The sequence below is a fragment of the Neopelma chrysocephalum genome, unplaced genomic scaffold (genome assembly GCF_003984885.1).
Source record: "Neopelma chrysocephalum unplaced genomic scaffold, ASM398488v2 Primary Assembly neopelma1_60, whole genome shotgun sequence".
Taxonomy (NCBI): Eukaryota; Metazoa; Chordata; class Aves; order Passeriformes; family Pipridae; genus Neopelma; species Neopelma chrysocephalum.
Genome location: NW_020897715.1, coordinates 14,609,673 through 14,627,154, shown reverse-complemented (window position 1 = coordinate 14,627,154; position 17,482 = coordinate 14,609,673). Strand labels below are relative to the sequence as shown.

General features: G+C 39.5%; 1 protein-coding gene across 6 annotated transcripts in view; it reads right to left on the bottom strand.

Annotated features, from left to right (window-relative positions):
* The window catches only part of SLC22A15 (solute carrier family 22 member 15), a 68,126-nt gene that overhangs the window by 27,659 nt on the left and 22,985 nt on the right, over window positions 1–17,482 (bottom strand). For 2 of the 6 annotated variants that reach the window (XM_027681220.1, XM_027681219.1), the window contains exons 9-12: window positions 16,717–16,837; window positions 15,768–15,840; window positions 11,964–12,152; window positions 9,284–9,366 (exon numbers count right to left, since the gene is read on the bottom strand). In XM_027681220.1, coding sequence (XP_027537021.1) covers window positions 9,284–9,366; window positions 11,964–12,152; window positions 15,768–15,840; window positions 16,717–16,837 — 466 coding nt within the window. Of the gene's footprint in view, window positions 1–9,035; window positions 9,367–11,963; window positions 12,153–15,767; window positions 15,841–16,716; window positions 16,838–17,482 lie in introns of those variants that run through there. The other 4 variants (XM_027681222.1, XM_027681224.1, XM_027681221.1 and 1 more) reach the window with 3 other exon arrangements.

The window sequence follows — 17,482 nt, the reverse complement described above, 5'->3', positions numbered from 1 at the left end:
TTTAAGCATATACAGAGGTATGAAATATCAGGTACCCAGCAGTTTCAAACAGATCCCTACACCACAGCCACTTTTTCCAGATTCAGACATTTTCTTTGCCACTAGACAGGGGACAGGAAATGCAGTCAAGCTATTTATCATCTCATTTCCAGGTAATGAAGACAAATGTTCAAATTCTGCCATTCCCTGACAAGATGCTTTGGCAGAAGCCCAGAGGGCAGGGACTATGGTCTTGTGCAATTGTATCACACCTTAGAGAAGGGGTGCCAACTAGTTAAGTGCCAACTAGTGCTCGTGAGAACCCCCCCGTACACGTTAGTAACACCACTGCAGACATTTTGCTATGCTAAAGCCCCCAAAGTGTTTCCAGTCTTTCAACATCAATCAGCACAACTGAAGCCAGTAGTAAATTGATTCTCACATTCCACTGGTGCCGGTTTTTGTTAGAAATGATTTGTGATAGATATGGTGGAATATATTGATTAGTACTGACAGTCCCAGTTTCCCAGGCGCTTTGTAGCACTGCCATTCCAAAATGACCTGCTTTCCACCTTGTCAATTTTCTTCTGCAGAGTCCATTATAAATATCTATTCTATTCTGAGAGCTTCATCCCCCTCCAGAAAACAAAACAAAAGGGTCAGGCAAGTAAAAAATCAGTACAATAAAATAGGTTTGTGGTGTTGCAAAAGAACTTGTTTTTATTGAGAGATTTTTGTGTCAGGGGAAGAAAAAGGCACAAAATAAGTTACAAAGACATTAGATGAACTATATGAATCAGAGGCAGTATCAGAGCTGTTACAAATCACCTAAGAGTTGGCTTACTAACATAGGTTAGCCTCTACAAAATTCTTAAAAGAAAAAATATTTCAAATTATCAAAATAATTCAGAAATTAAAAGAGAATGTAAAGACCACCAATATTAACCTTTTACTAAACTCACACTTGGGCTTACCACCATCACCCTCTCTTAGTAGACAGAGATCACTGGAAAATATGTAGTATTACAGAATTATTTTTAAAACTCATTTACATATTATAGATTAAGAACCTGATATTTACCTTTCATACCTCCAGTGAAGTACAGTACATACAAGTAAAGGCAAAATGCATAGGAAATACATTAAGAAAACAGAATAGGTAAGTGCAATTATTCTGAATATTTCGACATTTGTTATGGCCCCTCACCTATGGCAAAGAACATCTTAAAAAGATGGATCCAACAGCTGTTCACAGAACATATGAATATACCACCATAAAAGGTCTACTGTGGAAAAGCTTATGCTGTCTTCAGTTGTGACTTCTCAGATGAAGTATTCTACAAACAGACTTTTCAGCAGTACAACTCTGAGTTAACAACAGCACACTAATACAGTTAAAGAAGAGAAAGTACTTCTAAAATATATCAGTCCTCATTTTAACATGGGAAGGCTCGTAACACTCAGTATTCAAGTAATCCAAATTAAATATTTAACAATACACACACCAACTATATACAACTTCATTTTTTACTGAATCTATTCTCCCCATTTCCAATTTCCGGTTATTCAGTTCCCGACTGGCAAGGACTTTCGATTGATAGTTCAAATTATATGGGCATGAGGAAACAATGCAAAGTCTACAGGATAAAGAGACTACACAAAGATTTGTTTTTGTGATGATGAAAGGTGGAGCAGCAACAAAGTAGTTTACCCCTCTGGCTGCTCCTCTGGTCAAGCGGAGGTCTAAGTCCTGTCTTCTGAAATCAGCAAGGATGTAAATGCAAACAGACACAGAGCTTGGCTACAAATGCCTGATTATATCCTTAGGAGTTTCACTTACTTGACCTAAGACAACAGCAACACAGAAAGGGAATACAGTACCAACTACCACTCACTAACTGTCAGCCCAAACTAAGGACTTGATATACAAAAAAACCCCAACCCTGTAAAGTCATGTACTGAGCGTAACTGTGAGGGTTGCAGCAGTGAGGGGGCTGCAGGGTGCCTTGTGAGGGAAGAGGCCAAGGCACTGCCCTGTGCAGGTCCTAGCCAGCTCACCAACAGGCAGCATGGAAATCACAGAATGGCTGAGGTTGGAAGGGACCTCTGGAAGTCATCTGGTCCAACCTCCCTGCTTAAGCAGAGCCACCTACTAAAGCAGGCTGCCTTGGACCATGTCCAGATGACTTCTGAATATCTGCACATGTGAAGATTCCACAACCTCTCCAGGCAGCCAGTGCTCGATCTCCCTCTCAGTAAAAAAGAGCTTCCCTATGATCACATGGATCCTCTTGTGTTTCAGATAGAGTCCACTGCCTCTCGGGCACAGTGAGCGCTGACCCACTGCACTCCAGCACTGTCAGAGGAGTTGCTGGCACTTCCACAAAACCATGTTTAAGAAGGGCAGCAAATGACAAGAAAGAGATTACAGTGCTACAGCAGTAGGAGGAAAAAAGGGTAAGTCCATGTCAGCACAAGAGGAGCTGAAAGGAGAGACAGCTGAGCAGGAGAAAAGCCAAAAGAAAAATCACAGCCTGAGGAGAAGCTGAGAGTAGATTCAAAAGGAGCTACAACTCTAAAGGGACTGTGTCTGGTGGTGAAACCCACACAAGAGCAGTTGAATAACAAACAAAGAGCAGTGAGAAAAACCAAGCACACCAGATTGATCCCAGTCTCCTGTGCTGGCTGTTGCCTTGCTGAAGGGACTGAGCATGACATGCAGTCATGGAACTGGAGACCACCGTGGTGTAGGGGAGAGAGAAGGAAGAGCAGTGTCTGGAAAAAAGCAGCCGTGTTTTCTCTAAGTGTTTTATTTATTTTTTCTTTCAATACCAAAGCAGTAACTAAGATCTCAATTGGCAATAAATTAATTTGATTAAAACTCAACTCAAAACTTATTGCCCCCCAAAACTGTCCTCAACTGATACTAATATAAAATTAAGAGCTTTCTGGCCCTTCTAAAAGCAAACAGTATACACAGGAAAAGCCACGTTCTAACCATGTAATTCTGCTTCTTCAAAGTCTTAAGCCTTTTAACTAAATTTAAAAGGCCTTAAGAAAAATTTTAAATATAAGGATGACTTTAAGTCATGGATTCCCACATAAATAAAAAAGGAAAGACTTTGTAGTTTCCTAAAAATCAATTAAATAAAGTGACAAACAAGCTCAACATAAAGAGGTAGCTTTAAAAAAATCAAGGTATCATTAGATTCAGGAGGCAAAGGTAGTGCAATAAAACTATACATACAAAAAATCTACTTCCTATTTCTACATTACTTACTCAAATTTTAACAGGAGCAAAATAAAATTTGGTTCTGATTTTGAAGAGTGAAAAGGATCAAATAGTAGAAACCAGTCCTTTAGAGGCATACTTGAAATCACCTCTCATGGGAGATTTTAAATTAAATATAGCCTTCAATATTGGCAAAGTTTTCTTACTGCCATATTTTTGCCATAAAAAGTATGAGATGAGCAACTCAGACGTGTGGTGAGAAGCAGTAACATGCAAGCTAAAGACCAATTTCCCCTACAAACCTTTAGTAAATGAGGGTGGGCAAGTATTTAAACACACTCCATTCTACAATCTTGCTGAATACAACAAGACCCTGAAACCCCATAGCCCTACTTCCTTCTGCATAAACAGTGGAGAATGGTTTAAAAGAAATAATCTTTCTTCTGGGGGTAGTCAGCTCAAGCTTTATCCATCTGCCTTTTTACTGACAAACACACAGCCATGTTAGGGCTGACTTGCAGTGAACATTAGTTGTAACAGGGATTTAAACTCTAGACATTATTATTTAGCAATGCCTCTAACAGACCAGGCATTTTATAAAAATCTGCTAGATCCTGTGAAGCTCCAGGCAAGTTGTTATTAACAATGCTGATTTGTAAGGTTGATGAATGAACTAACAAATTCCAATCAGTTTTAGAGTAAACTTTGACATTTGCAACTCAGAAGGAAACAGGCTCTGCAGATTCCTCTGTAATGGCTACATGGTATAAATTCTGCATGTTCTACAAAGCCTATACTTTAATCCTTCATTCAATTTCTTTGGTTTCTCAGAAGCAAAAGCTACTTAAGTGAACTGAGCAATGAAAGACAAGCAAACAAAGGTAACTCTCTGTCCACTGTAGTTTCAGAGATGCTTGTAAATACCAGTTTTGGCAGGCTGCATGGAAGAATTCTAAATGAAGGCAGATAGAACTAGTTTTGAACTATTGCTTTCCAGCAAAAACTGTCTTTGGCAGTTATATAATCCAATTCTATGACGCTACTTTACACATAGTCCCATATAAAGTTAACTGAGGAAATTAAAGATGACTTCTATAAAACAGGCACTTCAAATTAGAACAAAAAAGTCTGTTCCCCATTAAGCAATGCAGGAGCTTTTTTCAGAATGACAGGAACAGCAAGTAGTACCAAAATTCAGATGAGAAAGTTCAGTAAATTCAGACTGTTGGGGTAGAAGTTTTACCCAGTTCTATTAGATTTAATAACACTAGCACCTGGAAAATCTGAAGGCTACAACAGACTGGACAAGACATTAAAAATACATAGCATAGAAAAATTATGTATAAATTTGCTCACCCTCCAATTCTACATTGAGATCTGCCACAGAGGTTTTCTTATATAGGTGTCTTTCCTTCACATAACACATCTTGCAGAAAGATACAGTCCATGAGACTCAAAATACAGCTATACCCTAAGTCTCCTGTTTGGTAAACAGCTGAGTATAGACATTTCTGACACAGACATTGTGTCAGGCCAGACTAACTTCCACCATCAAATGACAGCATTGCTCTTGGGCTTTTCTGACATATTTACTGCAAGGCTCACAGTTTGCATGCACAGACTCAGCTGTGTCGAAGAGCACGATCAAAGAAGCGCTAACAGGGTGGGGAAAGGGATACACAGGGCACCAGCCTTCAGCTAAAACAAAATAATGCTAACCAAATTTGCATGTGGTGATTATGCAGAAGACTCAGGAACAAGGGTTTTAGCTCAAATGTTTCCATTAACACACTCCAGGAAAAGTACGTTTGTTCCTCACTTTCCCCTTTTCCTCAGTACAACAAAAACTCTCTCTTGCAAACTGCTTTTACATGCTTAGGTGAAATAGGCTGGAAAATGTATGGCTCAACTGCATTCCCCATGGTTCTGTAAATTACATTCTACTAATCTCAGTACATCCATCCACAGTCTGGAGACCCTGGCATGGATTGTACACTGAGAGCAGATGAGCATGCGGCTGCAATCCTTAAAACCTTGACTGTAACAAAGGTGGAAACAAGCTACAACACGCTCTATGTTAATTATGTATCTCCGGAGAGGTATGGGCATATTCTTCACTCAGCATCCTGACCTGAACATAGAGTCACCTGTGGCCCTCGTTTAACACAGAGCTTCTAAGTTTCTGGTGTGTCAGGGAGTCTCTGAACAGCACTTTCCCAATCCCTAAATAGAGAGCACTAGCTTCGTTTTTGGGGAAGTTTAAAAAAAATAAACTTCTCACTTCTGGATTGTATTCCCTCCAGCCTATCAAAAGCAGCCAGGTAGTAAAATCCCTTTAGAAGGCTGAAGTATCACTTCACAAGTTGTGTGACAAAAATAATTCTAATATTCCTATCTTTCTGAAGGGAAGCTGGCAAATTAAGCAATGACCAGTTATACAGCATTCACCAAAAGAAGGCTTTCTAAATTTTAATTATTTTGGTGCCATGCCATTTCATAGAAAAGCCAAGTCTGGATGAAAACTGAGGCAGGCCACATTTTGTACTGATTCAAAGAAATGTTTCATCACAAAAGCAGCAGTGCTGAACAAAGCTGACATTAAAAAGGAAATAATGAAACTGATACCCCCAATAGGACATCCTGGAATGAATGCTAGCTCTGTAAGCAGAAGCCTCGATACAAGGAGCAAGAAGGGTATTTCTACCCAACAGCTGCTATCTTATGTTTTCACTTACCCTTGCCCTGAAGTATTTCAGTTGAATCCTCTTTTTTTTTCTTTTTAATTCCTACCAGCTAATTTTCCTCCATGCTGTCATGACCTGTCATTCTCCTTCATTCCCAGCTGTATTCACGTATCACTTGTGAGATCCTGAGATAGCAGAATCCCAAACATACCTCATCTGAGACAGTATTAATAAGATCTGACTAATCAACACCATGGGAAAGCCTCTCTGCTCTCTAGCATAATCCCATTAAGTGAGCTGGACAAAAAAACCCCAGAACTGACAGCCAGAGGAATAGAGGGAAGAAATTCCTTATTGGGGATAGGTATCTTAACATCTACACAACACAAAAGAAAGTTAACAGTGCCAGCTGCTTAGTATACAAAGCTACGCTAGCAAAAAACATAGGATACTTCACTCAACTGTAACAAGGATGTTAGGTCTCAGACTCCTAGCATAACAATACATAATAAACTGATGTATCTAGTGCTGTATCAACCTCTGCTTTCCAGTAGCTTCTCAGGGCAAACTTACTGCTCAGACACTGAGATTCATTGATTGGGCCTACTCAGACTTCTTACACAACTTCAAAAACACCCAACGGATTTGAACTTCAGAACACAAAGGGGGAGAGCAAAGCCTGATGCTACATTGCTGAGCTTCTCCTGCAGGGATTCTCTCTTATAAACCTTCTGATATAACTCACCAGGGACAGTAACAATACAGAGTTCCTATGGTTGACAGAAAGAAGATTTAAAATTCCTTCTAAAAAAAGTCTCTTTAAAATTCGAAAGGTGCAACACGGGACAGATTTAAGGTTAAAAGAAGAGCAGCAATATCTATGGAAAACAATTGCTAATTTTGTCTTCACTCTTGTTTTTTTCAATTTTACATATGTATACTGATGATACAAAAGTGCATGAGTGGAGAGGTAAATTTAATTATAAGTTGAAGACTGTCACAAAATCTAGCTCAGAGTGATATTCTCCACCTGAACCATGACAGCATCCTACAGTTGTAATGAAAATTATGTTGAGGTGTCTTGTAGCAGTCTTGTAGCAGGGTTACCAGTAGGGGATAATGACAGCAAAAACATAGAGGGAGGAAGGCTAACTGTTCCCGTCTGCCTCTTGGATGACTTACTCCATCTAACACCCAAAGAGGGACAGAGGCAGAAAACACCTAAAAACAACCACTGGGTCTTGGCAGCATGTTAATACCACTGGGCTTACTGCTGTTTGGTTCTAACTAAGCAGGTTTTATTTATTTAGAAGCCATCAGCAACAAAAAGTCATTTTTCCACCTCTCCATAAATTAAAATGTGAATACAAAATTAAAAAATATTTTAATAGGTTCAACCTTTTCAAGTATTTCTGAGTACCTTATTTGAGAAATTTTCTTACGTACAAAAGGGTCAAATAAGGCAAAAAGACTACACAGCTGGGTTTAAAAGTGCCTTGCCACATCTACAACAACTATCCAACAGTCTGGAAAAAAAAAGAAGGCTGGAATTCTTTTAGTGAAGCTCATAATACAGGCAAACCCCACAACCATACTGATACTCTGTCCATACGGACTGAAGATTCCAACTTTGCTCACAGTCAACGCCTGGATCATGTTCAGTCCAAGGGGGAATGCTGCACACGTGAAATTGCAGTCCCTGGGCTGCCCTCTGCACCAACCAGGGGAGTTGCTCTTTGCTCAGTGCTACAGTTCCCAGTGAACAAAGTTCAAACACCTCGATGCAAACTTCAGATTCTGTTTACTTTCACTTCCTGGAAGAGTAAAGGAACTGCCCAGTTTAACCAGGAAATATTCAGCAGTCAGCTGTTTGATATATTTAAACCCAGCTTCTTCAAGCCTAAGATCTACAAAAATGGCTCGTGAGCCTGAAAATATACCTTCTGCCATTGCATGGCACTTTGCTAGGAACTCAAAGTAGGAAGACTGAGAAACATTTTATGGAAACCCATCTTAACAAAGAGAAAGCCACAGGTTAGAGCATAAAGATGACAAGAAATCAAGAAAACTGAATCTTTGTAAGGCCTCATTTTTGTATATGGAACTTTCCGTATGTTCATGTTTCATATTACGGGACTCCACATCCCGCTAATGAAGCATCTACCAAAAGTTCAGTCTAAACAGGAGAATGAAGTTATCATGCTCAACAAGGTCAAGTAACCAAGTGCTTGAGCAAGTACCTGGTTAAGAAACAACATCAAGCAACCAAATGCTGCCTCAAAGAGGTTTGCCTGGTTTTTAAGTGAGAATGCTATCTACACACAAGACTTTTAAATAAACACGAGCAATTTCCTGGCAATGAAGCCCAAAATGTAAGAGCAACTCATAGTTCCTCTTGCCATTTCAAAGTTAAGTCTCTTCCAGAAATAAAGACACAGATATGTCTGCAAAAATGAGCTATATATTCTAACACACCTGGCACACAGAGTATGTGATAAGTACCTTACCTATGTTACACCCATGAAATTATATCCGTCACAGAATTATTTCACTCCACAGAGAAGTTGCTTAGCTTCAATATTTATGGCAAAGTGAGGACAAGGTAGAAGTAGGCAAGTCTATACAGCAGTGCTGAGATGCGGGGAAAACATGGCAAAAATATGCATAAGTCAGCCCAAGAAAAACCTTGGTGTATGAAAAGAAGGGAAAAAAAAGTCAGGAATGTCCCTTATGTCTGCAGCCTCTTTTGTGTAGTCCTTCCTCCCAGCATTCCATTATCACTAAGTAAATGCCCAGTGCATGACTAACCAGCTGCACCCAGTAACTCTACACAGGTATGCAGAGAGAGAAACCTTATGTTCACAGTTGCCTCTCCTGTACTGAATATGCAGAGGCCATTTCAACACACAATTTCAGGAATTTGTTCCCACGGAAGTAGCATACAGCACATTCTGTGACTACTTCCACCCCATGGAATAAAAGAGTGGTTTGTTTTCAAGTTTATCGGTTTATACTGAATCGAAATCCACCACCTTGAAAATAAAATGCCAACATGTGCATTGATGATCTGTCCAAATCCATCTGAACCTATGTAATTTCCTAGGCTTCAGAAATACACTATCCCAGCCTTGCTGTCTCACCTGGCTTCAAATGCAGTCCATGCATTGTCACTCTGAACCACAAAACTTTGAATGGCTGTCCCATAAGAGCATCAGTGGTGTAATTAGTCTGAACAGGACTCAACCCCCTCTCCCAGTCAGGAATAACACAGGCACTTGCCCAATTACATTCCCTGACAAGTGAGGTCCCCAATACTTGTCATACAGCTAGACTGACTGCACAAGTAAGAAAAGGCATAAAATGGGCCAGTGTTTCTTCTTTTCATTACTTGATCATATGAGTCTCTTCATCAGCATCATAAAACTCCTGATCTTCACTTCCACTCTCTGTAGAACTGTCTTTGTCTCCAGACTAGAAACAAAAATTAAGTCATTAGTTAGCACAGAAGTCACTAAATCAATCTCAAAATACATAAGCATGAACCATTACACCTCTATGGAATGCTGCTAGAGAAAAAGCAAGAAAAGACAGGTCAAATCACTATATTAAAACTTTGTCAAAGACATAACGTGAATTCAGATTTCCTTACGCCCTTGGTTCTTAAAAATATCTTTAAAAGAGACAGGGTTTAGTGGATGGACTTCCTCTGCTTCACTAGTACACTGGAGAACACATGCAGGAACTAGACTGGCTAGAATGGTTCTGAAGTCATAATTTACTCTACTTTCTTAATTTAAGTCTAAGGCTCCTACTCTGTGGAGAGCTACTGGATACACAGTAGCTCACCACAGCTCAGAAACACAAATGACTTGATCAGGTAAAAGCTTCTCCATCCAGAATTAATACTTCTCCATGTGTAGAACAGACATTTTACTATGCAAGTTTAGTTAAAAAGATCCCTCTGCAAAATTAACTAAAGGTGTTACGGAAAAGGGAAAAACCATTACCATATCATATGTTCAGAAGGTGAAGTTCCTGTTATATGCATACTTACTTCAGCCAGAGTCCTTTTGACAGCATAATTTATATCACATACCCAAACTAAAGTAAGCTGTTACAACTGGTAGATTTTTATTTGGCCAGTATAGCATTTTTCCACGGAACTGACACAAATTATTCCAGTTAAAAAGATTCTCCTGCTAATATAAACTTTATCTAGTTGGGTTATTTAGGATTTTTCCCCCAGTATGCTTGCATCCATCCTAAGACTTCTGCCTGCCTAGTCATATGCTAAGAAGGGTGAGAGAGAGGGTGAAAAATAGAGAAATGGAAATCATGTTCCTGACTGACAGTGCCATGCAAGCAAAATCTGTAGCTTTAGATCTGTCTTCAGAGGAGTTTTGCTACAGCACTGTGAGTTGACTGCAAAGGAATTTCAGACAGTTTGAGCACTAAGACCTGTCAGAAGATATAAAGGGAACCATGTTATGCTTTTTTCTAGATTTCTAAAATTATTTGAGGAAAGTCAGGCTATCACTGGATGCTGTCCAACTTGAATATCACATTCACGTATGTTAACAGGGACAAAACCTCCATTCTGGGCAATCACAACACATGTTAACTTGAAAGTGGTACAAAAGGACAATGGATTCCACAGGGGAAATTCAGGGTATGCCAAATAAATTCTAAATCTTTCTCACAGCAGCTTCATAAGACCTCTCTACGGCCTTATCAAATAGGGTTAATGTTTAACAGCTTTCCATTTTATCAGCACTTTCTTTGTGAGCTTTACAATAAATCCCTAATGTCTCACAGACATTCCAGATATAACTTCACTGAAGTTACAGGATTAGTTCAGGCCTGAACCAAGGACTTTTTCATTTGGATTCAATAATTTTTATCCATCTGGCCAAAGTGTTCCTGAAGAACGTTCTCAATTTTACGTTTTTTCCTTCTGTGGGTCCTGTTCAGGGTGGGATTTTAAAGAAACATACAGAAGAACAAGCAAGGAAAAGTTAAACCTGCGAAAACTGATTGACATAAGTGAGAATCCTGACAGACAAAAACTGGCACCTCAAAGGGCAATACTGACCTTGGTTGATTAAAAAAGGAAATAAAAATATGACTTCCCTCCCCCTAAGTTGTGAACCTGCACTGCTTGCTAGAATTGCTTTCATTGGTAAATCCTCTGCACAATAAGATTGTAATAATGATGTAATTACCAAAATTACAGCTGATGTAAACGTATATGATGGATTTGTGCAGTCAGCAAGAACGTGCTGCTGTAACACGTTATCCAGTATGACTGAAAATGTTTATAAAATACACATGTGAGGTAGCTAAGGTATAAAATTAATTGTTAGAGGGCTGCCTCTTTCAAGCTTACTTAAAGGGTGCTTTTGTCACTAAAACTGTGCTGTCCTGTCAAGAACTATTAGAGCTAAAACTGGTAAACAAGGCAACATGTTGAAGTCTCTGATAGGAAGCAACTCTTCTCATTCTAGAAACACATGCTACTCAGCCTCCTGATTTCTGTGAAAATAAGTATGACTACCTGTGAATCTCAGAGTGCTTGACCCAAAACTAAGCAAATGAAAGTAAAAGGTGCTAAAGGGTCCCATCTCATCTCAGCCTAACGGAGTAACTAACATTTTTTGTCACGAGTTTCCCTTCAAGTCTTCTGACCACTTAATCTATCGTCCATGAACCACTAGTCCATCGATACTTAAAAAAAAGGCTTCTCAGGGTTCAGTGGCCAGCTTTGGATGAAGCATGCTGCAGCAATCTTTCTCAGAGATTAGAGAGGCACAAACATCACTTTATTCCAAAGGGAAATACTGTAAGCTTCTGGCCTTGAAGGGATGAATTAACCCAGCTATGTTTCAGCCTGCATTTCCAGACAACATTTCAGACGTGATGGTAGGGTTACTAAACTATCTTCTCTATCTCCTTGGGGCCTATCCTCCACAGGCCACGAATCACTATCCTAATTTATTTAGAGTGGCATATTCAAGCTGACAGCTGAAATAAACACAGCAGAAAAAGTACTAGGAAAAAAACTAATATACCTGTGAGCCATCTAGGGCTTGCAATGTCATGGCTTCATCTCCCAGCCTCCAGTACGAGCATACCTGCAGGTCTGAAATAGTTTCTAGCAAAGGGCTGTTTAAGGTCTCTGGTAACAATAAGCTTAAGAGCCCAGACAACAGACCAGTCGCTCCAAACACAATGTAAGGCAGAGACCACTGTACAGATTTCTGGAAAAAATAACAGAGGGTTACGTTGAGATTGGTTCCCTGCAGTTCATACTGCCTATTAAAACACTTAGCCTTTACAACCAATTCCTATGGCATGTGTTTGTGCTCCTATTTAGTATAAAGTTACCAATCCTTCTGTTGTTTTTTATTTCCTTGTTTGTTCTTTAACCAGTATTGTCATTTGTATCATATTAATACTATTAGATCCACACAGATTTGGGGATGAACTTTAAAAGAAACGCCTGCTGAATTTGAACTCAATTCTTTCCTATAACATATGTATTTTTTAACAAATGCAACATCCTTTTGTAGTAGGGAACAGATACCACAGAAACACAGACATGCTGCTTGGAGATCTCTTGGTCATCTAGGCCAACCACCTACTTCAAGCACAACTACAGCCACCACTAGAACAAGTCAATCATAGCTTTGTGTAACCAAGTATTGAAAAAACTGCAAGGATGGATATTCCCCCGAAAGGAGACTGTTCCAATGCTGCCTTAAGCCTCTCAAAAAGATTATTTTCCAAATTTCCTATCTAACCCCCAAAACTTCCTATCTAACCACAAAATCTGTGTCCATTGACCCCTTCTGAACTGTTCCACATAGCTGGGAAGAACCAAGATGTAAGACCCAGTGTTCACCTGAAGCCATGTGCCCTGGGCTCCTGACCATTTTGGTTACCCTCCACTAGACCCTCCCCAGATTTTTCCGCATCCCTCTCAAACTAGAAAGGTAATTGATCTGTGGGCCACATACTGGACAAGAGGGCTGGCTTCCACTTAACCTGTCTCTTCCAGCAAGGCTGCTACTCAGCCAGTTGGTTCCCAGACTGTACTGACCATGCAGTAAGTCCACACTACAAACAGAATTTTATTCTTCTTGTTAGCCTTCATGGGATTTCTGTTGGCCCAGAAAGTCACACTGGACTCAAGAGCTACCATTTCTTGCTACTCCTCCCTATTTTGCATTCTCTAAAAAGGAGGATGCATTCAGTCTTATCTTTCACTTTTCACTAGCCACCAAATATTGACCCCATCACTATCCCTTTGAGCCTGGTGGTCCATACAACATTCAAATTTAATATTCCTTCCATCCAGGACACATTTCCTCAGCTTCCAAATGCTAATAATGTAGGATAGTCTCATGAGCCTTACAAAAGCCTTCCCTGCTCTCCTCCCTTTCCTCATCCGTATTACCTTCTGTGATGAAATGACTATCAAATCCAACTGGCTGAAAAGGAATTATCCTTAGTAAACCCAGGTTCACTGATCCTGATTACCTTCCTTGCCTTCACATGCTTAGAAATAGATTCTGAGAGATCATGTCTCAACCTTCCCAAAGACTGAGTTCAAGCTGCTCAGGCTGTAACACCCTGGTTCCACTTTCTGATATTTAAGATGCACACAGCATTACCCATTTTACTCCCACAGCTAGCAGTGATCTGTGGGGTGAAGTTGTAGCCCCACAATTAAAGTTTGAGGTAGTGCAAAAGTGAGGCCATGTTCCATGGGAGCAGTGGAGCTGGTTAGATGGTTTCCATGGACACGGCCTTGGGTTGCAGGGAGAACAAGGTTAAGACGGTTTGATAATGTGCAGGTGCTTGGATTCCTGGATGTTGTTGTAGGAATATGTTTGTGTTGTGTGTGAACTTAGTAAGCTCAATAAAGGCTGCCTGCTGCACTGAGCAGGCAGACATCTCTTGTCTCACCATCCTTGTGTGTCTTGTGTGTCTTGTGCGTCTTTCTTCCCCCACCGGACCAGGCCTCAAGACAAGATACCCTGCGACAGTGATCCTTCACTACGATGATGGCTTATCACACATGATGGACACTTGCCTCACTATCACAATCAGCTCTTTCATCAACTCCTAGGGAATCCTATCCAAAGGAGTGGAAAGCTTTCAGCTTTAAGTGTTTTTCAACCTACTGCTCCTCCTACTGTTTGCTGGTCTTCTGCTTCCTCAACTGTGCTGATAGGCAGACTGTCATGGGGTCAGGCTTTGCCTGTCAAGACTAAAGCGTAAGTATTTCACCTTATTCCATGTCATCCACAGGATGCCCATCCCATTTCACAGCAGGCTAAACATTTTCACCGAATTTCCTTTAGCTGATAGAATCCCTATTTATGTTTCTGCTAGTTTTAGCTTCAATGTAGCTTTGGCCTTCCTATCATCACTTGTGATTGTGACAGCCTAAGCAATGTTTATAGTTCTCTTCTGATGCCTGTCCCTGTTCTCACATGGCTTATTACAAGCCAAACTACACTGAGAAAAGGTGGACACAAAAAATTCAAGTTATCTACAACATAGCTCTGTTATGTGTACATTCAGATAATCAGTAAAGCAGGCTCATTTTAGAAAAGGGCAAGAGTTTAGCTATTTGTTTCATCTTGTATAGGAAAGAGCAATCCTAAATTGAGGAAAATAACAGGCTGTGATCAAATGGAAGACCAACATGTCACCTCTTATCTCAGCAATTAACTTTTCCTATTCTTCCTATTATAAGATCCCCACACTAAAGACACTGAAAACGCATTAAAATAGTCAAAGAAATTCCAAACCACAAAAATACTTAATTCTTTTCTCAAATCAATGTTAATTTGTTACTTAAACAGAGCTATTTTCATTTTCATGGAACCCCTTCAAGCATGATGATTCAAGATTTATGTCTCATACAGTATCAAATCTCTGCTAGACACAATATAATCGATGACAAAACTGCTACATAAAAGCTGCCTATTAAATCTACCTTGGAGACCAGCACCAGTCTTGGCTTTGCCTGTTGTAACCCAGAGCTTTTCACACTCTCACCTACCCAGCGTTTCATTCTGCAGATTAAAGAGCTCCCTATGCTCACCTGCCTTTTCGTGAGCCTTCTGCCTCACATATAAGAGAGCAAATCGCAGAGCATAAAGTTACCTCAGATAAAATCTGTCACATTAAAGGAATTGCAACTTTACCTCAGCGAGCAGCTGACGTGAAAAACTGGCACACTCTTTCACCTGCACATACATAAAACTATAAGCAGAGGAAAATAACAATATCTTCCCCATGTTTTGTTCTTCAGAATTTTAATTTGCCTTGAGAGATTGCTGGGAAGTTTGTGCTCAAAAGCCTTGCCAGTGTATCAGATCTCCACATCATCATCTTCATTCATTGAAAGATAAACCAATTTGCTGATGTTTATACACCATGAAGTGCACTGGCAGTAAAACTAATTTATTCTCAGAAATACAAGTTATTGAGCCCATATGCTTTATTTTGACACAGTAGATCCTTTAACTATATAGGTTTTCTGATATTGCTTGCTTAGGGTTTCAAACTGGGTATCACCATCTTGGTAATTTGAAATTACTATATTGCTAGAGTCCACTAGTTAAATCCCAAAATTTTTACTAGAGATAAAATACCTTCTAAAATAAATAATGCTGAGGTTTTGTCTAATCACACAGATGACACTGCAATGCCTTTGGTCTACCATGATACTGTTAAGGTATGCAACTTACATATCTTAGTTTACATACATAATCCATCAAAAATATTCCCATCTCTGTAAGGCTCTGATACATCAGAGCCACAAACCAAAAATATACATAATAGAAGTTCAGACTAACCAAGGAAGGGACAAAAGGTGCAATGATTCCACCAACACGAGAAAACATGGAGCAGGCACCCATTCCAACATTCCTAAGGAAAAAACCAAAAATAATTAATCTTTTGAAAAGTGCCACTCATCAGTCATCACCCTCAGCACATTAACTGGCAAAGAAAAGTCAAATATAACTGAAAGCATCCCAAGACAGGAATGAAACGTTTTTGTAATTAAAATGAAGCAAAAGTCCCCTTTACGTTCAGAATTCTAACATACAGACACAGGTAGAGAGACAAAACTAGTGTGATTTCAGTTCATGCATCTTGTCTCTGTGTGAAACTCTGGCTGAATTAATTTATCCAAATCCTATTAATCAGCAGAATTACCCACCCATCACAAACAGCACTGTATAGTTTCACTGGTGGCTAATCATCATAGGCACCCATATGGTAGAAGCTTTTGTCTGCTCTATCAGCCCAAGCACAGGGTATTTCTGCTTCTAGTGAGTGAAACCTTACTGTTGTTTATATAGGGCCTATGAAGCATCGAGTTACTTTTACTAAGCTTATTGATCAGCCATCTTCAATGCTCCTGGTTAAGCAAGTATGATAATAGAGTTGTGTGCTTCACAAAGTACTGAAAAAGTAAGATATCACTCATTAAAAGAAATATCAGCAGTTACTATTGTTATCCTCGTTGGTGGAAGGAGAGTTGTAAGCACGCCAAGCAGCCAGAGGACTGTTACATAGAAACATGGTTAGTCTGAAAAGAACACTGCAAATTTGAGGGAAGACAAAATGAGAAGAGGATAAGGGAAGAAATTTAACATGTAAAACTACAGATAACCATTATATGTAACTGAAAAATTCAAATGAAAAGGTATAGTTAATAGAAAAAAACTAACAGAGAAGTAAAAGATGGTCAGCTAAGAGAACCACAGAAATGAAGACTTAAAAAATAACTTGTGTTACCTGATCACTGTGGGATAAAGTTCTGATGTGTAGATGTAGACAATGTTAAACGCAGCACTGATTGTCAGTTTCCCCAGCAAAGACAGAGAGTGACTATTCACCACTGCAAACACTCCAGTATCTGATGGAGAAAATGCGACCCTTTTAAGGCTTTTGAGAACTCAAATACATCTCTAACAATTTCAATTACACAATAGTATGGAGTGAACAGGAATCTAGTGAAGAGCCTAAGAGTTGAAACTATAACTCAGTATTTTCAGAGTCTACCACTAATTAAATACTAAACTAGTTCCATTGGTAAGTTGAAGAAAAGAGTGATACATTTTTCAAAAGTGAGTAGGCTTTTTCAGTAACAAGAGATTCAGTGTCAATTCTATAGTATCATTACCTGCTTCTAACATTATTACTCTGGAAGGAAGATGCTGTAAAGGACCATACCAAACATCTCATTCAGCTTACTTTTGTCAGAACAGCCAGTTCTTACTTGCTTCAATCACGCACATCAGAGCTCATGCCCAGCTGAAACAGGTGGTTCCTTCTGGCCAGTGAGCCATTTCACTTCCTAAGGCACTTTGCCCCTGGCTGACTTTGGCAATCCAGTACACAGCTGATTTCCTGGAGTCTTGCAATTCTATCCCCTCTTTTCACATGTTTTATTTGGACTGATATGCAAAAACTACTTGATGACTGGTACCAGTTGAACCAGAATATTCTGTTTATTCTTTTTGTGAGTTAGCTTCTCCGATTTCAAAAATTGAGACTCACA